Below are 26,016 nucleotides of genomic sequence, written 5' to 3' on the forward strand. Positions count from 1 at the left end.
ACTGAGGGCCAGGAGGGGCCAGCACCCAGGTGGTCTGGGTTGTGTCTGTGGCCACGGGCAGTACTTGGCCGGGCATCAGCAGGTGGGTCTGCCACACGAGAACAGTGACGCAGAGGGGGTGTCCCAGGGGGTGACAGAGTCGGCAGGACCAGAGCCAGCAGGAATGGGGGCTAGAAATTGAGATGATGGGGTGCCGTTTGGAGGGGTCAGATGCCCCACAGTTAGTGAGGCTTTTGGAAGGGGTCCATCCCCCAACCTGGACCCCCAGACCCACGGGCCTCTGCACTCCCCCATCAGTCCTGTTCCCAGGAAGCCCCACCCCTGTCTTTGAGGTGGTTTGAGGCAGATTCACCATTTCTCTAATTCTGGACCCTGTGACAAGTGCTTTGCTCCTGACAGCCCACCTTATTTGCAAAATCCATAGAGTAACACTTAGGGGCAGAGTTCCCAGGAACCAGACAGGAATGGAAGATAACGGGAAAGATGGAGCTGAACTCCACTGGGTAAGGACACCCCTGGGGGAGGGCGGCGAGGCCCCGGGGCTGGATGGAGACGGGGTGTCCCTACCACAGGCCGCTGGTGGCTCAGAGAGGCTCAGGGCTGTCCCTCGGAGCCAACTTCATGGAAGTTTTGAGGCTGTCCTCTGCGGGCGTGGGAGCTGCCATCTGCCTGGCCCAAGCAGCTCACCTGGGCCCACACATGTCCAGGAACCCCACTCCAGGCGCCGGGCCCATATCAGTGGGGGGAGCACAGCCACACAGGGTCTGCCTGGGTTTGGCACCCCCCAAGGGGTTAGGGCAGTGACAGACACGGGTGGGGGGCTGCTGTCCACGCACTTTATTAAGATGCACCTGGAGCCTGCCCGGGCCGCCATGGAATGTGGATGACGGGACTGTGGCCCCGCCTTGAGCACCAGGACTAGTGGTCGGCCCCCCACCCCCCCACCCCAACCCATGTGTGGCCCCATCCCCCTGCCCTGGACAGGGGTGTGGGGGAAAAACACTGCTCTGGAGAATACATGGATGTAAAAAGCGCCAGAAGCCCCTCCCGCCCCCAGCCCCGGGCACGTGGCCAGTACTAGGCCACTGCCTCCAGCACGGTGCTCACAGGCCTGGCCAGGGCTTCTGGGGGCTTTAGCCGCCTGCTCCTCCCCTCCCCCACGCCCAGACTGACATGGAGTTCTGCAGTGGGAGAGGTGGGTGGGGATGTGGTCGTCTCCCTGGTGGGCGATGTCCTTTGGCAGCGAAGCGGGGGTGGCGGGCAGCAGGCAGCCTATGCGCAGTAGGTGTCGGCCTTCACCACCTGGCAGTACATGGTCATAGCGAAGGTCAGGCCCAAGATCTGCGGACACACAAGAGGACTGGGCGAGGCCGCTCCAGGGAACCATGAGCCTAGAAGGGGTCCTGCCCCCGGCAGGCGCCCTGACCCAGAAAAGCCTGGGCCTCCGGATCCCACCCCACAGCTTCCCGGATGGCCTGGTACTCCCCTTCTCTGGGGATGCCTCCCCCACAACCAGCAATTTGGGTCCATGACAGCCACACCCTCTCTGAGCCTCCGGATGGGACCCACCCACCACAGGCATAGGGGGACCCCGAGGGTTCCTAGGGCTTAGCCCCCAGACACGCCTTTCCTTGGAGTTTGGCCACCCTGGGCTCTGCTGGCGGCTCTTAGGGCCTGTTTCAGGGCTCATCAGCTCCAGGCTGGGCCTTGTGCCACATGCCTCCTCCCCACTAGCCTGGCGGCCCCCAGCGGCCTGCCCCCTACCCATTCATCCAACTGTGATCACCTCTAAGAGTGTCTGTCTGATCTGCCTGTGACCCCCCCTCTGTGTACCCCCAGCATGGGGGCTGCCCTCATGTCTGAATTTATTGCCACTGACTGATCTTAAGCCCCCCCGGGGGCGCTGACACTCAAGACTTCCATGGGGGGGCCGGCCCCGTGGCGTAGCTGTTAAGTGCACACGTTCCGCTGCTGGCGGCCCGGGTTCGGACCCCGGGCGCACACCGAGGCACCACTTGTCAGGCCATGCTGTGGCGGCGTCCCATATAAAGTGGAGGAGATGTTAGCCCAGGGCCAGTCTTCCTCAGCAAAAGGAGGAGGATTGGCATGGATGTTAGCTCAGGGCTGATCTTCCTCACCAAAAAAAAAAAAAAAAAAAGACCTCCATGGTGGCCAGGAAGCTGAGGGCAGGGGAGCAGGGGCCGGCCAGCTGGACCCGGGCACCAGGGCCTGGGCTGCCCACCCTCGATCTGCCTGTGACCACCAGCCACCATGGCTGCCAGGCCTGGGGCTGCAGGAACAGGGCTGGCCCTGTGCACAGGGGTCTGCAGCACAGAGGCATCCAGTCTGCGCCTTCAGCCACTAGAAGAGAACAGGCCTCTCTGCTTAGGAGCCAGGGGTGGCCTCTCTGTCCCAGGTGTCAGAGGTCACCTCCCGTGGAGGTCATCCCTGACCACCTCCATGGGCCCCACTTCTGCCTGGGGGCGTGGGGCGGGGGGCTGGGTGGGTCCAGGAGGTTCCTGGGATGGCCCTGCTCGAGTACCTGCACCAGCGCCGTGCATAGCCCGAAGACGCCCACGGCCAGCAGGTTCTCCTGGAGCCACATCTTCACCGTCTCGTAACATGGCTGGAGGAATAGCGGGCGTCACCGGGGCCGGCCGTCCACCCCCAGGTCCCCGGGGCCAGGGCGGGTGGGCGGGAGGGCGCGGGCTCACCGCCTTCCACCAGGTGCCGGGCGCGTGCAGCCCACAGCTCTCGCTGAACTCCAGGCAGCAGGAGTCGGGCACGCGCGAGGCGTTGTAGACCTCGAACCAGTCGGTGTAGTTGGAGACCCCGCAGCAGCGGAACTGTGGGAGAGGGCGTGGGGGCTGGGACGGTGGGGGCTCGCCCCTCGTCTCAGCCACGGCCCCGCCCGCCCGGCCCCGCCCCCCGCTGCGCCCCGCCTCCTTCGCCCCCCTCCTCACGTCGGTCTGGATGATGCTCCAGGCGTTGGTGAGGCCCACGTTGCCCGGGGTGCCATACAAGTGCAGGCCCTTCTTCAGGTCTCGCTGGGCGTACCTGTCGATCTGCAGGTGCAGTGGGGTCAGCAGGGCCACCCCCGCACCAGGCTCCGCCTCCCTCATCCAGACCCCACACCAGCTCCCACCCCCGGCGCCCGCTGCCCCCTCCCTGGAGTCGCCTCCTCCCAGAAGACCCCCCAGCGCCCAGCCTTTGCCGCGTCAACTCCGTGGGCCTCCCGTGACGCTGAGCACTGGAGTATGGATCAGAGTCTGACACAGCAGCGTGAACTCAGCTCCATGCACAGGGACAGAGGGCCAGGAACGGAAATACTGAGAGCCGTGTCTGTACACACGTCTCTGTGCTGCCGGCTGAGGCCCAGAAGCCACGACACCCCGTGGCAAGGAGCACCCCCACCCAGATCTTGGTTCCTCAGACTGTCCTCCAGTGAAGGAACCAGGGCCCCTTGGAGAAGGGGCTGGTGCAGGGCCGGGGCAGGAGATGCCCAAGGTGGGCCTGGAGCTCTTCCAGCGCCAGAAAGGAAGTGCTCCCCAAAAACTGCATTGAGGGGTATGCCAGAGGGACACGAGGGCCAACTGAAAGAGCTCCCTGTGGCCAAAGCTAGAACGATGAGCAAAAAATAACATACTCTTGGATTATAACTCAAAGAACAAAATACATGCAAATGAGCCCTGATGTAAATACAGGATTAAATAAATAAATGGGGGAGGGGAGGTTGTTCCCATCCCTAATACGCAGCCCAGGACGCAGGAGCTGGGAGCTCTGGCCCAGCCACCACCGACGGGAGCTCAGGGAGCGAGAGCACACAGCTCCACTCACCTGCCTTCCCTTCCCGGCATGAGACTGCTCTGCCCCCGAGGACCAGAGACCTCCCGGAGCCTCCAGGGCCCCTGGGTCCCCCTCCAGGCTGGGCCTCCGGTGGCTGTGGGTAAGACCAAACCTGCGGCCCCGGGTTGCGCAGTGGGTCGGATGCAGGGGCTGCTGTCCATCCACAGGGACAGCCGTTCTCAGCCCTGCCCGCAGCCCCGTCACCCACAGCACCCTGGCCCCTCGCTGGGCAGTGAGGATGGAGCCTCCACACCCGAAGGTGGGTGGAGGTGGCCATACCTGGTCTGTGTAGGCGAAGAAGAGGATGGCGATGGTGGCCTCCAGCAGGAACACCAGCAGCAGCATCACGAAGAACTGGGGGGAGGGACACGCCTCAGCAACCCCGACCCCACCCTAGCCCAGCCCTGCCACGGCCCCCAGCCGCCCCCAAGCCCCTGGAGCCTTCCAAGGGCAGGGACCCAAACCTCAGACGGACACCCAGTACTGCTGAGGACCCCCAGCCAGGTCCCCACACCCAGAGCCCACCACACTCCCCCGATGCTGCCCTACCTCCCTCAGAACCCTCCCGTCTCTGTCCCAGGGCCGTCCCATCTCACTCAACCTCTGGAGCACAAGCCTCACATCTGCGAGCACAGGCGTGTGCTCCGTGCCTGTGTCCCTGCAGTGGGTGGGCAGAGGGAGCGATGCTCCAGGGGGCCCTGGCACGAGGTGGACCGGCTATGTGACCCCCAGCCCCAGGTCACACCCCTCAGGGCAGCCAGGGGTGGCCCACGTCCATTCAGGCAAGACAAGGTGCGGGAGACGCCACCTCGAGCTGGAGAAGCCTCCATCTCTGACTATACCAACCTTGCCCGCCAGGCGGCAGCCCACCACTCAAGCACCCCCAGGGGCACAAGCCTGACCTTGGCCCCGGCCCCCCCAGGCCAGACTGAGCAGCAGAGGCAGCCTGCGCTCACCCTGCCTTTCCCACCACATTCCTCCTCCAGCAAGGAGGGGATGGGGCCAAGAGCCAGGATAAGCAGGGGGCACGCCGCTCTCTGTGAAGCCCCCACCCTGCCCCACAGGGCCTTGGATGAGGCCAGGGGAGCAGGCCTGTCCTATCCTGGGGTCCCTGATCTGGCCTCCCCTCATTCTGGACTCAGGACTCGGGGCCCACGCTGCCCCCAGGAGGCTCCAGGCTCTGAACTCCAGGTCAGCCCATGGGAAAGGCCAGGGTCAGGACCCCATACGCACTGCAGCTTCCTCCTCTGTCCAAGGGGTCCGAGCCCCCGAGCAGGGCAGCTGGGGACCCAGCCGCACCCCGACTTGCTGCTCCGAGGGGTCTGAGCCCTGAGCCCTGATGGGCACATCTGAAATATGCTGGACACCTGGGGAAGCTGCACAGATGGGGGACTTGCCCTCCCAGACCCTCGGAGGCCCTGCCCCGGGCGAGGGCTCTCAGACAAAGGACGCTCTGGAAGCAGGGGGTGTAGAGCTGGAGCAGGCCCGTCACCCCCACCTCTGCGGGCATATTAGCAGGTAAGGAGCCCGGGGAGCCTCCTCCTTCCTAATGATCTGTGGTTAACCTCTCCGAGAACGGCAACATGTCCTGCCTGTGAGTCCATCCCCAAGGCTGAGGGGAGGCTCAGAGCCTCTCAACAGAGGGTCTTGGGGGGTCGAGACGCCTGGGAGAGGAGCTGCGGAGGGGGTCACGGGGGGAGTCGTCTTGGAGGAAAGAGGCCCAGTATAGGCTGGAGGGGCCCTGCGTGGCACGCGTGTGCATACGTATATGGGGTGGGCACGTGTGCGCACACGTGTATGGGGTGGGCATGTGTGCGCACACATGTGCGGGTCCCATCAAGGGAGGCCTCCACCAAGCTCTGGCACCGTCTCAGAGAGCAGCCCCCCAGCACCCAACCCCCACAGCCTCAGCCTGGCCTGGAAGACCCCAACCGGGGCCCCCAGGGGGCTACCACAGTGACCTGTCCCCATCCCCATCCCTGAGGAGAGTCTGCACAGGTGGGGAGCTGTGTGTTGGGGAGCCCCAGCGCCCCCCCCGCCACGCCCCCCCTTCACTCACAGTGAGCAGCAGGCACTTGTTCTCCTTGATGGCCCCAATGCAGCCCACGAAGCCGATGGCCATGACGAAGGTGCCGGTGACGATGAGCAGGTTGGCAGCCGACAAGGACGGGAAGGAGGCAGACAGGGTGGCGAAGTTACCCTGCGTGGCAGCCAGCCAGATGCCGACACCCAGGATGCCGCAGCCTCCCAGCTGGGACCACCGGGCGGGGAGAGAGAGGGGCAGTGAGGCCGCCGTCTGCACACCCGGGACCCCGGGGACAGAGCAGGCGGGAGTCCCACCAGGCCCCTGTGGCAGCCTGGGGTGGCATCCAAGGTGAGCCCCGTGCACCCTCGGCCACCTCGCTGACCTCCAGGGGCCAGGCGCCTCCCAGTCCTGTCCTGACACATTATGCCTGATCCACGGCCACAGTGATGGAAACACCAGGGTCCCACACTTACGGCTTGGTCACGCTGTGGTTGATGGGGTGGGGGTGGTCTGAGGATGCTCTCCTCCCCTGGGTCACGACTAGGGTGCCTGCCCCTGCCTCAATGACCCTGTTGAGGCAACCCAGGCAGGGGCCCCAGGGCTCCCCACTGAACACCAGCCGCTCCAGGAAGCAGCCCCCTCTGACCCACAACCCAGCCTGCACCCTGCCCGCCCATGCGGCCCTCGGGCTGGGTCCAGCCCCGCAGCCTCTCTGGACTTGAGCAGTCCAGGAGACCCACCTTAGAGGCCCCCGCAGTCCCACACCTGGGCACGGGAGCAGGAGCAGAGCAGAGAAGCGGCTCCCTGGCCCTCACCGCCTCTCCCCTCCACCACCAGAGCTTTTATTGAATTTCATAATTGCTCATTATTACAAAAATCAATTAAAATAACAGGAAGAACAGGGAGGAGATGAATCCAGAGAGGGCTCTCAGCCTTGCGTGGTGACAGGGCCTCCGGCCTTGGGAGCAGGGGTGGGCCAGGGCTGGCCGAGAGGGCTGAGGATCCAGCCCATGGTCCTCAGACCGAGGCCTTGGGCTCTGAGTCATCTCAGGATGAAATGGGGGAATGTGTTCTGGGGCATGGGTGGGGGATGGTCAGCCCCCACAAACGCTGACCTGGGCTTCAGGAGACCACCTTGGGTCCAATGGCTGATGGACTCTGGGGAAGGCTGGGCAGCCCTGGGTGCCCCCACCCCACTCCAGGACTGGACAGGACACAAGACCCAGCGCCCCCACCCCACCTGAGACGTCTCCCCACAGTCTGGCCCAGCCCTCCCACGGGCTCTGCCCCCAGGGCATGTGCAGAGTGCTCACCCTGCATGCCGCAGGATGGGCTGGGCCACAAGACTCCAGGGGACACAGCATCCACCCAGGGCCACCACGAGCCTCACATCGCCCCACAAAAGCCTCCCAGGCCTCGATGGCCAGACTTGCACCCCATTTCCCAGAAGAGTAAACTGAGGCTGGGAGATGAGTCTCCGCCCATCAGTCAGCAGAAGAGCTGAGGGGAGCCAGGGCCGGCCACACACCCGCCCCCCCACTGGCCCAGATCCCCAGGCCTGGGGCTTCCATCCTGGCAGGGACCCCATGACTCAGGCAGGCCCGACAGGCCCTGAGACCCCCACCCGAGAAGGCCTTCCCCCTCCCCCATGCACTCGCTCACCCTTCCCCCACCAGCACGTCAGCCCTGGTTGCAAGGGTGGAGGTGGGGGTGGGCGATGGCAGCTGCCCTCGGCCCTTGCTAGCCTGCCAGGGAGCATGCACACCATGCATTAAGCCGGGCTGGCAGGAGACTGCAATTATGGGGGGACGCAGCTCCCAGCCCCATAGCAAGAGCAGCCAAGGGCTCCCGAGGGTGTGGGCAGGGTGCCAGGGGCTCTGGCCCAGGCCTCCTACTAGCATATGGGGGTCTTGCCTGGAGCAGAGTGGGGCAGGACAGCCCCCCAGCTAAAACACCCACCACCCCAGTGGGGGGTCCAGTCAGCCCTGGGCATACACGGGGTCCTCTCCAGTCCCTCCCCCTCGCCCCACTTTGCACCTTTCACAAAAAACAAGAGTTTCTGTTTAAAAATTAGGAACAAGGCTTCTGGATGCTGCTGGCTCAGGGCAGGGCCTGGGATGCTTTGCTGAGCCGCCACCCACCCCAACATGAGGCTCCTCTGGCCGGACGGTCATCATGCCTGTTTGAGCCCCACCCCAGGGCAGAGTGGGGGGCTGCAGCTCCAGGCGGGGTGCGGGGAAGGGCAGGGAGAACTGACAGACCAGGTGCAGGAAGGGCCTGGCCCATGCTTCTGGGCACCAGGCTGAGGGGACCCTGGTGCAGTGGCTGATCTGCTCCTAGCAGTGACTGCAGAGCCGTGGCAGTTCCTGGAGGGACCCCCACGGACGGAGACAAGAGCCTCCGCCTTCGGCTGGGATTCGCACCTGTGAGGCCTGTGCACAGCGCCGCTGGGCATGGCTCCTGATCAAACTCGGTGCCGTAACCAGGCTCCAGAAGCTAGGCAGCCAGAGGGGCTGCCCAGACATCAGATCCAGGAGACCCAGAGAAGGCTCGGAGGTGGGAGGGAGGCCGGGGGACCCGCCCAGGGGAGTGGTGCGCGTGCCTGCCTGGAGTGCATGGCCCCAAAGTGTGCATGTGCCTGGGTGTGTGCCCAGAGCGTGAGGAACCAGTGGCCCAGCCGGGGGGCACAGAGGCCAGGTGATGTGCCTAATTAGAAGGTCCATCTGCACCGCAGAGCTGGCTTGGTCACAGCCCCAGGGCGGAGCAGGATCTGCTGGCTGTACGGGGGTACGCCCCCACTTGCGGGAGGGGGATGACCCCTGCGTGGGATGGAGGCAGGTCCCCTCCAGGGGCGGGGACAGTGCTGTCCATGGTGCTGGCCCCACGCAAGGCTACCAGGAGAGAGGGAGAGTGGGCCACCAGCAGCCCTGGGCAACTCCGCCCACCCCGGGAGGCACCACTGTGACATCGTGGGGCAGAGAGGAGGCCGAGACAGGCACCGGCTCATTTAATCCTCCCACCTGACCCACAGACGGGAAACAGGGAGCTGAGGGGCTGCCCATCGGGACACTCAGCACCGTATCCCCAAGGCCTCAGGGTCTCTTGGGATCTCCGAGCACCCTGGGGGAAGGCTGGAGCTGGGGCCACCCAGTGGGGGGCTGCGTGCAGAAATACCACCATGTAGACCCACACATGGGCCTCTGCCCTCCACTGGGGCAGGGGAGCAACCTGGCTCAGGGAGGGTGGCTGCCTCCCTGTGGAGGAAGCTGGAAGTCAGGCCCTCTCGGGACACAGTGACTGGCCAGGCTGGCAGACCCCAGGCCCCACACCCGGCTCACAGCGTGTCCCCTGCTGAACCAAGCAGCCCCAACTCGGGGAGGGTCACATCTCGGGGCTGAGCCCCGGGGCTGGGGCCACGGTGGGTGGGGCTGCCTCTGGCGGCAGGTCCCAGAGCAGAGGGGAGGGGCTGGCGCAAAGGGGTGTTACTTAAAACCTGAGCTGCTGCCTCTGGCTCTGCCCTCAAGGACTGCGTTGGCGGATGGCTCCTGTCAGCAGGAAAATGAGCCGATCTGAGCTCCCTCGCCCCTTGGGGATGTGTGGAAGGGTGCTGGGAGGGCGCCGCCGGGCAGAATGGCTGTGACGGGTGGGGGTCTGGTCCAGGTTCCAGGGGACCCGGGAGGGGTGGCCCCCACCCCCAGCCCTGCCTTCATTAACACTCCACGACATGTCCTCACCTCCATCCTGATGTGGCAGGAGAGACACCACTGGTTGTCACCCAGACGCACGCTGAGACACACATACACTGACACAGACACACAGCCCACGCTGTCACACAGTGTCACCCAAACAACACATGCACGCCGTCACACGCAGACACACGTTACAGGCATGGTGCTGTGACCCATCGCCCCTACGAGCCCCGAGTCCCCCCCACGTTCAAGCACCTTCATGCAGACCAGTCACTGAGAACTTGCACAGACACACACTGACCAAGTGCTCGCACGTGGTTAATAAAATTACCTGTAATTTTGCAAATGTTTCTGCATACGCAGCTTTTAAAACATTTTGGCAGGAAAATTACAGCCTCCCAGTGCAGGAGGAAATGTTAGACTCAGATGCGAACTTCAAACGCAGGGAAGCGGAGCCGAGCCAACGGGGGCCAGGAGCTCCAGGTCGCTCCTGGGTCAGGCTGGCCGGAGCGGCAATAGCTGGGGGGCCGCGATCCCACCCCAACCGTACTGATGTCCCCTCGCACCTCCCCAGCCCCACTGGCTCACTGCCTGGACACTGGCTGGACCCCCTCCCTGGCCAGATAGAAGCCCAGGCGGGGCCCAGGAGCAGACCCCAACCCCTCGACAGCCTGGGAGAGGAGCCCAGCCCACCATCGGGGTCCCCCATCCCAGCCCTGCCATCAGCTGTGGCCTCCCTGTCTCCCACCCACAGACCACGAGCACATGCCCCGTCCACGGCCCTCTCCCAGCCCAGCCCCAGCCCAGTGCCTGCCTCATGCACCCACTTCCTGCCCTCTCTTTCTTGTCCGTGTGTTTTTCAGTTTGGCCCAGAGCTAGACAGGTGGGAACCACATGGGCGATGATGCCGTCCCCCTCCAGGCCCGCTGCTGCTGCCCCTCTGGCCACGTGGCTCAGCGTGGCAGATGGCCGGGCAGCTGGCCACGTCCTTGGAACGAGGTGGAGGGCTGGGTGCCCGCAGGGGCCAAGCCTGTGCCCAGAAGCCCCTCGCCCGGCAGCCGGCACAGCCTCAGGGTGGGGGCTGGGCGTCATGGGATGACACGGTCCTCCCAGCCAAGAACAGCCATGGGGGGACCCCATCTACGCAAAGTTCAAGAATGGCAAAATTTATCCACTGTGCTGGAAATCAGGTCTGCAGGTGCCCCAGGGAGGGGTTGGGGGGACTGCGTGAAGGGGCTGGGGGTACCTTCTGGGGTGATGGAAATGTTCCCCACTTCTGCTGGACGTTGCTACCCGGGTGACAAGTCACAGTGCTGTCCACTTAAAATCTATGCAATTGACTGGAATTAATTTTCTTAAATGCCAGCGAGCCCCCACGATGCCCCCACGTCATCGGTCCTGTTCACTCAACCCTGGGAGCCCCCCAGGTACCCCCAAAGCTCAAAGGCGAGGAGACCTGGCCCTGGCCCATTGGGAGATAGCCCCGCTGACCAAGGACCCCCCAAGGCCAGGGTCCAAAGAGGAGGCGTGGGGGGAGGGGAGCAGAGCAGCCCCAGCAGGGGGCTCCAGGAAGCTCCAAGCCCACCCTCCAGGGCAGGAGGAGCTTGCTGGAGGGCAAAGAGGCATCTGAGGAGAGACAAGGACCAGGTAGGGCCGCTTAGGAGTGGAGAGGGAGGGGCATCGCCAGGCCAGGCCCCAAAGGGCAGCTCCTCGCTGGCTTGATCCTCAGGGCAGCCAAGGAGGACACGCGGTGCCCAGCGCTGCCCTGCAGGCCGGGAGACCGGGGCGAGGGCCGCAGATGGGGAGGTGCAGCTGGGACCCAGGCCCCCTCCAGCCACATGACCTACTGCCCTCTGAGGCCCCTTGCAGCCCTTAGCAGCAGAGGCCACTTCTCTCTGCCCCAGACAGAGCCCCCACCCCACCTGCAGCCCGCTCCACCTCTGCTTCATGTCTAGAAGGTTCTATCCACACAGTGGCCTGGCCGGCCTGCCTCTCCCCACGCCCTCCCTCCCAGCAGGCTGGACTCTGGGGACCCTCACAGAGGCCCTCTGGAGCCCGTCTGTGTCACTGGGCGGACAGGCCTGACACAGCCACCCAGGATAGCGCCAGAGCCGCCTGGAGCCCACAGCTGGGCAGGCAGGGCCCTCTGACCAGCAGCTGCCACCCCCAGCCCATGGGGAGAGCCACGAACTCCTGACGGGCACACACGACTGGGTCCCAGCGTCAGAGCCTTTATCCCAAAATGGATTGTTACTGTCTGGCACAGCTGCCCACCATCCCCACCACAGTGGGGAGGGCTCTGCCTGGGCAGCTGGGCACAGTGGGCAGGGACCCAGGTGGGGACCTGGAGACCCAGCGCTGCCACCACAGAGCAGATCAGCGTCCCCAGGCCCCAGCGTCTCCGTCTGCCCAGTCAGCCAGCCCCTGGCCAAAGGACGAGAGTTCGTGCAGGACAGCCTCCTGCGGCATCCTGACCTGACCTGACTGGGACTGCCAGGCAACCCCCCACCGTGGGGACACGAGCACCTGCTCCCAGGCACCCTCCAGACCCGGTCCCACCACAGAATCCCCCCAACCTCCCTCTGCCCATCTCGAGGCTGCCCCTACCCACCGCCCACCCACCCCGCTTGTGGCCCCCAAGCAGCAGGACCCCCCTGCCCTGCCCCACCCCATCGCAGGAAGAAACTGGAACCAGAACACAGGGACACCCCCAGCACCACCAGGAGGAGCCACGAGGTCTGAGGTCTGAGAGGCTCGCTGGCCCTGCCCTGTGACCTTGGGCAGGGTGCCTGTGGCGTGCCTCAGTTTCCCCAACTGCAGGGAAGACCAGGGCGAGGTGGGGGCCCGCAACTCTGCAGAGCCCTTTGCCACCCGTGGGTCCCTCCTCCACTAGTCTCGGGGTGCCCTGCCCAAGGGCCAGCCGGGCGTCGTCTACCCCTCATCAAAGGGGAGAACCCAGGGCCCCCACGTACAGAAACTGAGGCCCCAAGGAGGGCAGGACCTGCCCTGGGTCCCACGGTGGCCTGGGCAGCAGGAAGTAGGCTGGCAGGCAGAGCTCGACCCCGCCCCAGCCACGCAGATGGGCCCTGAGCACAGGTGCAGGGGGTGGGCAGAGCAGGGAGCAGCCCGGACGGAGGAAGTGGGGACCAGGAGGGATGCCTCCAGGGAGCAGCGGGATGAGGGGCCCTCGGCTCCGCTGATCCAAATCTGGGAGGACTTGGGCCGGTGAGGCTGAGTCCCAGTTGTGGCACCCGGCCATGGCGGAGCCACAGAAGCGCCCACACCGTGCTGAGCTCAGCCCTGCCTCAACCCAGGTCCACGTCCAGGACCACCCAGGACCACCCAGACTGCCCCAGGGCCACAGCAACTGCCCTGGGGGGAGCCCTGAGACCCTCACCCAGAGCGGGGGAGGGGCAGGGAGAGCGCCTCCATCCTCTCCCCCCACCCCAGGACCCCCACCCCCCCAGGGGCTGCACAGCCCCCACCCCCTCACCCAGTGTGGGCATCTCATATGGTACACCCCACCAGCTCCCGGGGCTGCACATGGCCCTCTCCATCAATGGGCTCCCAGGAGACACCCCCCGCCCTGTCTCAGGGACCTTGGCCCTAAGCTGTCCACCACCCCTGCATGCCTCTGAGGAGTGAGACTGCGTCCCCAACATAGCTGTCCCTGCCCAGTGAGGGCCCTGTTTGCCGCGGGAGGGCAGGTATGGGTCTGGGGGTGGGTTGGCTCTGAACTCCGAGGGCCCCACCGCCAGCCCCCCTGTGCCTCTCCTCCCCCTGTGCCCAGCTGCACAGACTCGCCTTCCCAGCTCCCACCTCAGGGCACCCGGCTCCAAGCACTGGTGACAGCAGACGGGCCTGTTTCCTCCCCCGAGACAGGCCAGAGACCCAGCCAGGCCACACAGGCTCGGGGAGATCAACCCCGGGACAGATGGGTGACACTTTCCTGCCCACTAGGACGCAAGGCTGGAGGACTCAGCACTGCCCTCCCAGACCCCACCCAGGAGTCCCCAAGGAAACCCCCAAACAGGCCACATAAATAAGAGTCATAAATCAGAGCCAATTAGCTCCCGAGCCAGCCTCCCACTCGCCTCCCCCCAGTAGGACCCCGCAGCCTCCCCAGGCCGAGTGAGGGACTGTGGTCTCAGCCAGGGGCACCCTAGGGCTGGGGTCCAGCCCTACATTAGGGCGGGAGGGGATGGCATTGCCAGAGGAGTCAGGCTTCAGCCCATGAAGAGAGACCTCATGGAGCCAGGTGTGCAGGTGCGTATGGGGCCAGGTGTCCGCATGAGGGCCTTGCGGGGGTCTGCCTCTGGGAGAACAGGGCTTTGAGGTGAATCCTGAAGTAAAGGGGTGCCGGGCAGGGGCTGGGCAGCAGGAGAGCCAAGATGAGGGCAGGAGGAAGCTGGAGTCACTATACCTTGACCTCTGAGCAGGTGCATGGGTGTGACCCTCATTCCCACCCCCCCTCAACCTCTCCCAGGCGCCCTCAGGACCCCTCCCTACCCCCTGCCTGCACCTGTGCCCTCCTGCACCCAGACTCCCCCGCCCCGCCCACTCCTAGGGCCCCCAGCACCCACCCCCTCTGGGGGCCACACCAGGACGGGCACGGCTGCCCTGCCAGACACAACTCCTCCTACCCCCACCAGGCTGAGACCAATGATCTCCCCACTGGCCAGGGCCCTCCACGGTGGCCCAGCCTGGCCCTGTAGGGTGGGGTCAGGACTGGGCGAGGGTCTTGAGGTCCAGCCTGCGGGGACACCTCTCCCACCACCTCAGCCCTGACCCCTACAGTTAGCTCCAGTGGGGAGACTGAGGCATGACACTCCAGAGGGCTTCTGTCCTCTGGTCTCCCAACGAGAGGGAAATGGAGAGGGAAAACACTCCTGTGGGGGGCCAGCGCCCCAGACAGCAAGGAGCCGGTGTCCCAGGAAGGGGTGCTCAGCCCCCGCCCCGCCCACCCGCAGCCTCTGTCACCAGCAGGAAGGGCTTAGCTGCCACCAGCACAGGGAGAAAGCAGAGTGAATGTCATGCCTGGCCTCCCGGCCATTCTCACCACCCCTCGCCTCTGCGTGCTTCCTGTGGGCAGGCCCAGGCCCCCTCTCTGACCCCCAGGTCTTGGACCCCTGCTGGGCACCAGGCTGGGGCAGGGAGGGGCCGAGGCCAGCAGCAGGGGCCCAGTTTGCTAGGCTAGGAGATGTAATTGGATAATAAAGGGGAATTGGATTTTCCAGCCCAGGAAGGGGTCCCAAGGGGGTTCCTGCTTTGTTCTTTTCCGGGTTGAGCACACCATCCACCAGGGACTGGCGGAGCGTGTCTGCCTGCAGCTGGCAGGGAGGCTCCTGAGGGGTTGACAAGGCAAAGACAGCTCCACATGGGGACACACAGGGTGGGCTGCTCTCAGAGTACAGGCCGGCAGGAGGGTCCCCCCCCCTCCCTGCAGGCAGGTGACCAGGTCACTGAGGAGGGCAGGTGAGGGGAGAAGGAGGTCCTGCCCACCTCCTGGGACCTGACCACCCTCACCCCCACTGCCCTCCGTCAATCTGCCACCTACATTGCCCACTACCGTCAAGACAACACCTACAGCTGCCAGTTCTGGTCACGCCGTCACCTGCAGCCGCCTCTCGTCATGCTTCCTGGGGCCTGCTGACCCTGCCAGCTGCTCAGTGCTCACCACGCTGGTGCCCACTGCAGCTGGTCAACGCCGCCTTCACATGCCGAGGTGGAGCTCCAGCTGCCCCATCTCTGCTCTGGGCCTGGGCCTCACCCCTCCCAGGAGCCCCATGCAGAGAACAAACCCTTGGGGTGACCCCCTCTGGAACCAGACATCTGGGGCAGAAGCCTCCTTGAGTCACACCCCACAGGCAACTCAGGCTAGCCACCCTTCCCAGTGACCCCCAACTCTCCCCACCAAGCTCGGGAGAAAAGAGCCAGGGCCCAGGATGGAAGGGATGTGTAAAAAGTGGACCTGGGTTTCCAGGCATTTGGCTTTAACTGGACCACATGTAAATTAATGCAAATGAAATGCAAATGAAGCCTCTCTGGAGCCCAGGTGGGAGCTAAAGCCGCGCCCCCTACTCCCAGTTGTGGGATGGCTGGCTCAGGAATTAACACTGAGCAGGAAGTGACCTTGGCATCATCTCTCCACCTAGCCTCCCCCAGCCCAGCCAGTGGAGCCCCAGGCCTGACCAGGCTTGCTCCAACCTGGGCAGGTGTGACACCTCCCACAGCCTCAGCCCACATGCTCCCTGCAGGTGCTGAGTGGCAACTCTGTCCCTCATCTTGGGGGGAAGGAGGCACCCTGTAGCACCAACACCTCTGACCCTAGACATGGGTACTTCCTGTCTGAGCAAACCCAAACCAGCTCAGCAAAAGTTATGGAAGCCCCCCACTCATGTGGGAAGCAGGAAAGCCAGACATCTCCCCAGCACTCGTGGTGGCCTGCAGTCCTGCTCAGTGTGTGGCCCCAGCCAGAGCGCTCTTCTGTACACATACCCTCCTTTCCCTTCCCCCAGTGCCTGGGCGACTGGGGATCAGCTAGCCCCTGCAGCCTCTTGGGAACTGGGGTCCCTGGAGCCTGTGGGTCAGTCCGATGGTGGGGGGAGAGAAAGGAGCAGACTGCACAGAGGGAGCGGAGGGGAGGCAACGGAACAGAGGCACCGGCGTCCCGGCGCACTGCTGGCCTCGGCCGGGACTGGAACCGCGGCGCAGGTGAGGCGCAGTGCCCGGCCGCCCTGTGGGGCGCGCAGGTGCTGGACACGTCGGGTCTCAGGAAGGGACCGGAGAGGGGAGAGCGCCCAGAGTGCAGAGGCCCGGCCGGACCCCCGCGGTACCGGAAACACTCCCCATGGCCGGCCCAGCCCTGGCCCCCAGCCAGAGCAGCGACCCCGGGCACACACCGCCCGCCCACCCCGCTGTACCTCCTGGGTGTCTTGCCCCCCATCCCAGCCGGCGCAGCGACTCTAGGTCCTCCCCGGGCCCCCCAACGCCGGGCCGGAGCAGCAGCCCCGGTCCCCGCCGCCACTCACCCAGAAGAGCAGGTTGAAGGCGAACATGAGGTACTTGACGCCCTGGAGGCAGCCGCGCGCCATGCTGCAGCGCTTCAGCTCTAGGAGGAAGATGAAGGAGAGGTCCAGGTAGAAGACCACGTACTTGTTGCCCTTGGGCGATGTGTAGCGCGCCTGGGCCGCCTTGGGGCCGGGGTTGGCGTGCAGGCCGAAGAAGGGGCCGCCGCCCCCGCCGTCCCCGGCGCCCGCGCCGCCGTACAGGCTGCTGTAGCGCCGGAACGGGCCGCCGCGCGCGAAGCCCGGCTCCTTGCCCTCCGGCGACGGGCTGCGCCGGTACGTGGACTCGTCCGTGCTCGAGCGCCGCATCGCGCCGGGGCCGCCGCCGGGCTCAGCGCCCCGCGCCCGCCGCCTCGGCACGCCGCATCCCGCCGGCCGGGCCCGCTCGGCCTCGCGCCCCGGCCCCTGCGCCGCGGCCCCGCGCGCCGCCGGCCCGCGCCGGCTCCGCTCGGACCCCGGACACCTGCCCGCCCGCCTGCGCGCCGCAGCCCCGCGCCCCCGCCCGCCCCGCGCCCGCCCGCCAATCCGCGCCCGCCCCGCCCCCGCGGACCCCTCCCCTCGCCGCCACACCGCCCAGCAAATCCGACGGCTCCGCCCGCGCCGGCCAATCGCAGCCCCGGCCCCGCGCCCCCGCCCCGCCCCGCCCGGCCCCTCCGCCCGCGCCGGCGCCCCTGCCTCTCCCGGGCGCCGCCCCGCCGGGAGGAAGATGCTCCCGAAGGGCAGGGGAAGCGCCGGAAGGGACTGGGGGCCGGGGGCTGCGGCCCAGGCAGCTCTCAGCCCCGGGGTCGACGCCCCGGGCCTTCTCCCGCGGCTGCACTGCACCCGGACCCCGCTGCCCCGCTGGGCTTGGAGACCTCTGACCGTACAGATCTGCAAAGCACTATGCAAATAGAGGGGTGACCCACTTGCTCTGTGGTGGCAACTTGGGGTGGCTCCGGCTTTGCTCCCCGACCCAGGCCTCCGACTCAGAGCGAGGTAGAGCCGAGGTAGCCCCGGAACACACGTGGGGTGCGCACTCTCCAAGTAGCCCCCCGACTTCCACCCTGGGCTGGGCAGGGCTCTGCTGGGACCCCAAAGCTCTGGCAGTTCACACCTTGGGTGCCGACAGGCGCCTGTTGGGACTGGGGTACTCAACCTTGGCGGGCGGGCAGTGCGGGGGGAGGAGGCAGAGCTGCGGCTTAAAGGGCAAGGTCCTGAGAGGGGCCAGGGAGGGAAAGCAGGGTGGGTGCCTGGGGAGCCCTGGGCCAGGGACGGTGTCACTCTGCAAGGCATGTTCGGCAGGTTTTCAGACTTAAAGGGAGGGGCCGGAACACACAGGAGTGCAGGAGTAATCAGTAGGGGCCCGGAGACAGGCCCCGTGGAAGGTCAGCACCCCACTCCAGGCCCAGAGCTCAACTCCTGGCGCCACCCCGCCCCTTCGCCCAGCCAGGGTGGGCTGACAGGGCTGAAGGGCGGGCTGCTGACCTCAGGCCCCTCCCAGCCCCTCTCCTCTGGTCCTGTCTCCCTGGGCAGGCAACAGGACCAGCTTTACCCGCGTGTGACATGTGCCGTCACACCGGACCCCTTGTTGGTTTGATGCTGCACTGCCATTGTCTTGAAATTCTTGATAATTTTTGACCAAGGGGCCCCAAATTTTATTTTGTACCAGCCCAGGCTGGAAGTCAGACCCTGCACCCTCCCAGACACATCCACACACGCAGGTGGACGTGGACCTAGGCCAGGCTCGCAGATTCCCGGGGTGACTTGCACACACCCCAGAACATGCCCCAATGCCCCTTGCACTGGTGGTGTGCACACTAGCCTGTCACATTGGGTGTGCACACTTGATGGTGTGCACACACACCAGGAACAGCCTAGGGGTGCTCACACAGGCCCACAATCACAGATGGGGACAGCTGTGCCCCCATAGCCCACCCCCCTGGTGGGGGCGGCACGGTCTCTGGGGCCCTGGTGTGGGGGGAGACATCAGCATGTGGCCCAGATGCCCCCCCCGACCTTGGCCTTGCAGCCCAGAGGCCCAGGAGGGGCTGAGACCCCTCCTCTCAGGGCCTGGGGGGAGGGAGGCCGCCGCAGGCATGGTTGTGCCCTGTACCGTGGGCTAGCAGCTGTGGCCAAGGCCTACCCAGCCTGACAGTGTCCACCCCATGGGACGGTCCCAGAAACTGAAGTGCAAAGAGGGAAAGATTCACTCAAGGTCCCTGAGGGTTGGGCAGCAGAGCTCAGAGGGGGCAGGAGAGGGAGGAATGAAGAAGAGGGGGGTGGAAGGGGGGAGTGGGAGGGGAGCTGGGAGGAGAGGAGATAAGAGGAGGAGGAGGGCTGGGGGGGCACACTGGCGATGCTGACAGAGTGACAGATTGAGAGATTGAGTGGTGCGAGAGGCGGCAAGGCTAGGGATGTCTGGACAGGTGGGGGCCCAGGGAGGTCTGGCAGCCCTGCAGGGCCCCGAGGACCGCTAGCACCAGCCCTCTGCTGCCCCCCGAGGGCTCTGCAGAGAACTGCAGCTCAAGCCCTGCAGGCAAGTCCTCCCTGGGCAGATCTAGCCCTGGTGGAGAGGGGGGACAGCACAGCCCTAGAGTCCCTGCCTGGACCACACTGCTGGCCTGGGACTTCCCATGGCCCCTCAACCCTGTCCTCCCCTGAGGGCTCTCTGGCGAGTCTGGGCCCCAGGAAAGGGACACAACAGTGACCATGTGCCAGGAGCCCAGTGGAGCAGGCAGTGGAGGGCCCCCATCAGGCCCCCGCAGAGACAAGCGTCCACAGCTCTGCCCAGGGAGCAAGTGGCAGCTGGTGAACCCTCGAGATCTCGGTAACTCCCAGCAGCCTCTGGCCCAACTCACCCAGCCCCCGCACCCAAGCTGAAGGTGGACACTTAGGGCCGAGGAGGTCCCTGCACGTGACAGTGTGTGTGTGAGGGCGCATGCTCAGAGTGCACTCCTGGCACAGGAGGCTAAGGGAGGACCCCGGGCTGAGCAGGAGACCCCCCCCGTCAGAGAAGCCAAACCCCACTACACACGCCCTGCACAGACACCAACCCCCATGATAGGGTCACAGTCAGCCAACTCCCATGCAGCCCAGGGTCAGACAACCCAGGGAGGGACCGCTGGACCTCCAGTGGCATAAATAAACCTGCAGCCGGCTTGTCAGCTCTATCCTCCTGGAAGACACTGGGGCCAGGGCAGGCGGGGAACCAGGAGGAGCAGCCTGACTCCCAGGACCAGGCCTCAAAGGATGAGGACGAGCTGAGCTGGGAGGGGAGCAGTGACACGCAGGGCTCCCCACGCGGCCACAGGCTCAGCCCTCACCCTTCATCACACTGGGGTGCGGGGGGCGGGGGGTGTCGGCCTGGGTTCCCACACTGGGCCCAGCACCCGAGATGTCCTCAGCTCCATCTCCCTCAGCCAGCGCTGTTCCAGCATCCCCCCAAACTCCTGCCACCCCCCTCTCCCATCTACAAAGCCCTGCGCCCATCACCCTAGGTGACCAGGGGAGTCTGATCTGGGATGAAACAGGAAAACTCACCCAAGGACATGAGGGTCAGTCGGAGCAAGGACACAGGCGCACCAGGGCTGCAGCCGAGGGACCCCGTCCCCAAAGTCCAGCCCCTCCCCAACAGGAGTCCCCTTCCACTAGCAGGTGGGGCCCCAACGAGACGCACTCAGGAAGCAGCATCTGGCTGGCTGGGCCTCAGTCTGTCCTAGGACCAGGGGAGCATCCAACTGGCCAGGCCGCTGGGCCAGGAGTGGGGGAGACCAGGAGGCAGCCCAGTGCTGCCCCGGTCAGGCCGTGACATACCTGGGTTTGCCACTGGAGAGAAGCCAGGAGGTGCTCGGTGCCTCCGAGGGCGGGCCAGCGGGCGGGCTAGCCGTTAGCGCAGCCCAGGCAGGCTGGAGCTCTGCGGAGGAAAGACGGGCGGGATGCAGGCCATGCTGCACTTCATCCCACCTCCACTGGGGCAGGGCAGGCTGAAGCAGAGGGACAGCCCTCCACTGGGGACCGGGTCCCTACAGGGGCAGAGGGGCGGCCGGGGGCGGGTGGGGGTGCACTGCCAGACTCAGGGGGCCAGACCACCCACCAGGGCCCAGACCAGGGAGGCTGCATCCCCAACCTCTGGCCTCTCAGGCTTTTGAGACGCGCAGACAGGAAGGCAGGCTTGTACACGCAGACAAAGAGAACGCATGTGCAGGGACGTGCACACAGAGAACACGCATGTTCGGAGACATGGACACACAGACTCAGGGCACGCAGTGGTGTGCCACCCCCCAGAGGTCCCAGACCCCTGGACCCCTGGGACCAGCCTGTGTTGTCCACTTCCCCCCGAGGCCCTGCACCCTGTCCCCTCCTCACTCGGAGCAGACAGATGCCCTGAGCCACTGACTTAGCACTCTCCCTGCAGCCAGCATCGATGACTCACGGGGCCCATTCACCTGCCACTGGCACTCACACGGGGATATGTCCTCCCCGGCCAGCCAGGGACCGTGGGGAGGGGGGCCCAAGCTCCATGTGGGGGAGTCTGACGACATTCCAGCCTTGTCCCCACTCCTTGCCCTTCAGACCAGGACTCCTTGCAGCCTGGGGGTGGGGCAGGTGGCCGTCCCAGCAGCAGGACAGGAGGGGGCTGCAGAAGCTCGAAACACCACCCAGGCAGGTGCCCACCCCCTCACGGGCAGCCCACTGCCAGCCGGTCCACTCAAACCCACACGTGGCGTAGGCAGGAGGCCACTGAGCCGGTGCAGTCGCAGCTCCTCCGTGCAGGCAACCTGAGACCCGTTCCCCCCGAGCTCAGTTAGGGGCTATGAATGCACCCACCAACCAGCTGAGAGACAATGCGCCTGGGCCCGGGGCCCCAGGACCCCACCCCCACCCCTCAACAAATGCTGTGCCCAGGGATGAAGTGGAGGGCGTGAAGGGAGGGTTTCAGCCTGCTGAAGCCTCAGGGGCCATGGGTGGGGACACACTCCTCCCAGGTTCTTCAATGAAGCCCCTGCCCAGGAGCTAAGGAAGCCAAAGCCCACAGCAACATTCCAGAAGCCAAAAAGCACACATCACACCCAGCATCACACAGGCCTGAGGCTGGGTCTGCATGCCCTGTTACCCCCAGACCTGGGCATCGGGGGATGGGCCTCCTGGGCAGGCCCTAAAGGGCAGACCACCAGCACCTCTCATGGCCCCCCAACACTCCTGGGTCCTCACATATGAGGAAGACCCATGGTCAACACCAAGCTGAGTGTGGACGAGACCGCTGCCTGGCCACACTCCCAGCCCCAAGCGCAAGGCAGCCCCTGGACCCTCTGTGAATGACCTGCAGCCCTTCTGGCCTCCACAATGCCCCTTCACGAAGGGCCCCTGACCCCCATCCTATGCAGCCCAAATGCAACACTGCAGTCAGGGCACGGGTGCAGGGGCTGGACAGGCCCAGGGCTGGCTCCCTCCCTCCCCAGGCCCAGCCTCCTCCTCCAGGACACCTCCCTGCCCCACTCAACGCTCTAGGCTTCCTTCGAGAGCAGAGACCAACACGTCGTCGCCCCCAGAACGGCACACGTAGCAGGGAGCAGGGATGGGGATGAGCGAGAGCCCCAAGACAAACACCCCCACAGCCTGCCCGCCCTGAGCTGGGCCTCTGGACTCTCCATGGCCCCTGGGTGGGGGCAGGTGGGGGGCCCCGAGGGACCGTGAGCCACACCTACCTGGGCCAGGTCCCATTCAAATAGAAACCTCCCCAAAAGCTGAAAGAGCGCTTGCCCACGCGGACTTGGAGGACTTGGAGGCCTGGAGCTGATGGGCGGCTGCCAGTGGCATGACCCACCCAGAGCCTCAGCCTCGAGCAGCAGCAGGGGCCTGGCCCAGAAGCACACATGCAGTGGGGGCAGCTCAGGGTGGAGAGCAGAGCGGAGCCCGCCCACCCCGGGCCCCCAGGCCGAGCCGGCTCTGAGGCGGCTTTGAGGAGCCAGGGCCCCGCCAACACAAACAGGCCTGTGGTGTCCGCCTTCCTGCTGCCTGCCAGGCCCCAATGCCCACCCAGGCCCCCACCCTGGGGGAAAGGCAGGCTGGTACCCCCTCCACACACACAGCCTGGGCAGGGCCCTCTCCCCACACCCAATCCACAGCCTCCCGGGCTGGGAGACACTCGCTCCAGTGGAGGGGTCCCTAGGGGAGGGGTCCCCGTGAGAGACGCCACCCAGAGGCCCCCAGTCTCTCCTCCTGGGCCCACCGAGGCCAACCCCAAGCTCAAAGCCTTGCCTCCTCACCCCCCTCTCATCCTCCCACCCTCAGGTATTTCTCTGCTAGAGGCCACGTGGAGGAGGGGGTGCAGGAGACACAATTAGGACCTGGGAGTGGGGGGAGCCTTCCCACCCACCACAGGCCCTGGGAGCACCCTGCCTCAGGTGCCCAGTGTGTGCCCACCCACCTCGCACAGACGCCGCCACCCAGCCCCGTGCCACCGAGATCCCTATAGAGCAGTACCCTCAGGGATGTCCGGAGGGTCAGTAGGTTAGGGCCATTTTGGCCTCAAGCACAACTGCAAACACCACCACTCACGACTCCACATCCCCCAGAACCGAGAGCGTTAAGTATTGGTGTGGCAGGCGGTGACCTCGCCTGACCCTGGGGAGGCGTCTGAGCGTGTATGCTCACCCCACCCGACCCTGCACGCCCCCTGTGTGAGCCCACATCTACCAAGCAAGCAGGGCCAGGGGCCGAGCCTGGGACCGCACGCCTGCACAGCCAGGATTGGGACCCTCCCGCTGGGCAGCTTCTGGTTCCACCCACACTTTACAGACCAGGAAACTGAGGCTGTGACCTAGGACCAGGGGGCAGGGTGAGCCCTCTCCCAGGCTGGGTCACCCCTGTGGCCAGCCTGTTTCCAGGGCAACCTTCAGGGCCAGAGGGTCTCAGCAGCTCAAACTCCAATCGCTGATTTCCCCTTGTCCGGTCTGCCCTGAAGTGACCCCCTCCGGCAGGAAATGAGGCTCAGGGGTTCCAAACCACACGTTAGCATGGCCCTCCCTCCTCGAGCCCCCACCACCAGGGCGGGACAGTCCACTCTCAGAAACCGCGCCCCGCTCTCCCGTCCCCATCTCCGGCCCTCCCCAGAGGCCTAGGCTCCACACACACCCAGGGGAGAAGCTAGGGCCCCCACCTACCCTTGCAGCAGACACGGCCCCACCCCCAGCCCACCACCTCCTGCCCCTGCCCACCCTGAAGAGAGCCCGGCCCACACCCCAGCCTGCTCCTCCCAGAGCGTGTGCACACACACACACACACACAGACATACGACCACCCAGGCCCCGGCAGCAAGGCAGGGCTGACCTCTGAGGCTCCCCCAGGGTCCTCTGGTCCAGCCTGAGCCACAGCAGAGTCAAGACGGGAGGATCAAGGGCCCCAAGGAGCCTCCGTGCACACGAGTGTTGGGAGTACGTGCACAGGCTGGGACAGCGGCAGCCACGCTGCTCCCCATGGCCTCTCCTGGGAACTCAGGGAGCTGGAGGAGGAGCTCAGGAAGAGGAGGCCGGCCACCGCCCCCAAATCCACACGCAGCGCTCAGAATTCCAGGAATGTCAACTTGGCTCTGGCCAGCATCAGGGCGGGAGGCTCATTCCCCACACTCTCTTGGAGTAAACAACTGCTCACGAGTCAGGGCTGAAGCAAGGGTGGGGCAGGCCCTGGGCCCCTCCTCCAGGAAGCCTTCCATCCCCCCCTAGCTCCTGAATGTCCACCCAGCGGACATCCCGGAGCCCCTCCCCTGTCTCCCTCACCTCCACAGCCGCCGGTAGCCTCTGCAGCTGAGCCCGAGTCCGACTCCAGGCCACTGTGACTCAAGGCCCCCTGTCTTGCTCCTCTGGTCGGGGACAGGATGTGCGTCCAGTCAGCCTGGGGGAGGGCAGGGAAGGGAAGTGGCCTCAGCTCGTGGCTCTGCACGTGGCAGGGTGGGGGATGGCAAACACCACTGGGGAAGCTGTCCAGAGCCCAGGTGAAGGTGGGGGCACAAATTCCAGGCAGGCAGCAGCTCTGGCCAGCCCCACCCAGGACCCAGAGGACCCTCCATCTCCCTGCTCCCCAACTGAGGCCAGAGTCCATCATCCACTCTGAGAGGGCAGTTAGCTGATGCCTGGGACCCAACGCTGGCCCCATCCCAATCAGAGATCCAGACACCCCAGGCCAGTGAACATGCCCAGAGCCTGCATACGCAAGTAAGTCATAGGCGCCACTTTGCAACACATCCACCCCTACTGCCCAAAGCTCACCTCCTCCAGGGAGGTTTCCCTGCCTCTCACTACACACTGCCCTCCCTGCAGACCCCAGCCCCGGGATCACCTGCTCAACCCACCCCATTTTCAGAGACACAGCCTCCCATCCCTTTAAATCCTCCATGGTTCCTGCCCCATGACCTCGAGCTCCACCACCTCCTCTGCCCTAGTGCAAACCTGTCTCCTTGAGCTGCCCTGCAGGTACAGCCTCCAGGTCTCTGCCCGAGGGTTCCCTTTGCCCGGATCTGTCCTGCTCTCTCACACACACTCAGGCTCGCCCCTGGGGAAATCCTGTGTTCTTCAAGGTTCAGCTCAGGGGTACTTCTTCGAAGACACTCTCCCTGACCACCTTCCCTAGCCTCTGCTCCCCTCGGGGTCCTCAGAAGTCCGATGCCCTCAGATCGCGGGCGATCCAGCGCAGCCTGGCCTGGGACAAGTGCAGACCCATCCCACACCCCCTCCCAGCCCCTTCCCTGGGAAGAAGGGAGGAGCCGCCGGCCCAGCCCGGCACCGGCCCGATTGCTCCCAGCGCGCCCTCAGCCGTCGGGGCTGCAGGTAACTACCCGGCTGGGACCGATACTATGCGGGGGAGTAGGCTGGGCGGTGCCCCGAGGAGCCAGGCCGCGGCTGGGAATGGGACCCCCAAATCAGCTGCAGAGACCCCCCCGGGCACTCGCAGGAAGAGGCTGCCAGCAGGAAGACCCCCGTCCGGGCCGGGCGGGAGGGGCAGCGGGAAGACCTGCCCGTGGTCGCCCGCTCCCGCCGGCCTCGCTGGCCGGTCAGCCCCTTTCCGCCCCGCAGCGCGTCTCCGCGACCCCGGCCCCGCCACTTGTTGCTGCGGCTCGGCTCGGGGCTCCGCGCTGGGGCACGAACTCCGCGCCGGCTCGGCTCTGGGCCCGCTCCTGGTCCTGGGCCCGGTCCCGGTCCCGGTCCCGCTGCGGCGGCAGGACCCCGGCCACATCTTCCCGACCAGGGCAGTACCTGAGCGCGCCGTCTGCCCGCCGCGCAGCTGTCAGTCATGCGGACACGAGAAACGCGAACCGCCGACGACAACCCTTTAAGGCCCCGCGCGGCCGCCGTAGGCCGGGACGTACCAAAGCAGCGGACGGGGTGGTGCCTCCTGTTCCTGCCGCTGCCACGCG

At 65.8% G+C, this 26,016-nt stretch overlaps 1 protein-coding gene across 7 annotated transcripts; it reads right to left on the reverse strand.

The window, feature by feature from the left end:
• Positions 1-956: 956 nt before the first annotated feature.
• TSPAN4 (tetraspanin 4) lies at positions 957-25,987 on the reverse strand. Of its 7 annotated transcripts, XM_014795760.2 has the most exons (10): positions 25,052-25,282; positions 24,383-24,497; positions 20,421-20,520; positions 16,593-16,672; positions 5,906-6,097; positions 4,126-4,200; positions 2,964-3,065; positions 2,715-2,846; positions 2,543-2,626; positions 961-1,341 (listed from the first exon to the last, which is right to left on the reverse strand). In XM_014795760.2, the coding sequence occupies exons 4-10, from the start codon at positions 16,653-16,655 to the stop codon at positions 1,273-1,275; spliced, it is 717 nt and encodes a 238-aa protein (XP_014651246.1). In that variant the 5' UTR covers positions 16,656-16,672; positions 20,421-20,520; positions 24,383-24,497; positions 25,052-25,282; the 3' UTR covers positions 961-1,272. The 7 variants fall into 7 exon arrangements, with proteins under 7 accessions (XP_004441092.2, XP_087278535.1, XP_014651246.1 ...); XM_087422412.1 differs by lacking the exons at positions 20,421-20,520; positions 25,052-25,282 and adding an exon at positions 25,969-25,987; XM_087422408.1 differs by lacking the exons at positions 20,421-20,520; positions 25,052-25,282 and adding an exon at positions 25,856-25,912.
• Between the last annotated feature and the right edge of the window lie 29 nt (positions 25,988-26,016).

This window comes from Ceratotherium simum, chromosome 34, assembly GCF_057802395.1.
Source record: "Ceratotherium simum simum isolate JZ-2026a chromosome 34, ASM5780239v1, whole genome shotgun sequence".
NCBI classification, from domain to species: Eukaryota; Metazoa; Chordata; class Mammalia; order Perissodactyla; family Rhinocerotidae; genus Ceratotherium; species Ceratotherium simum.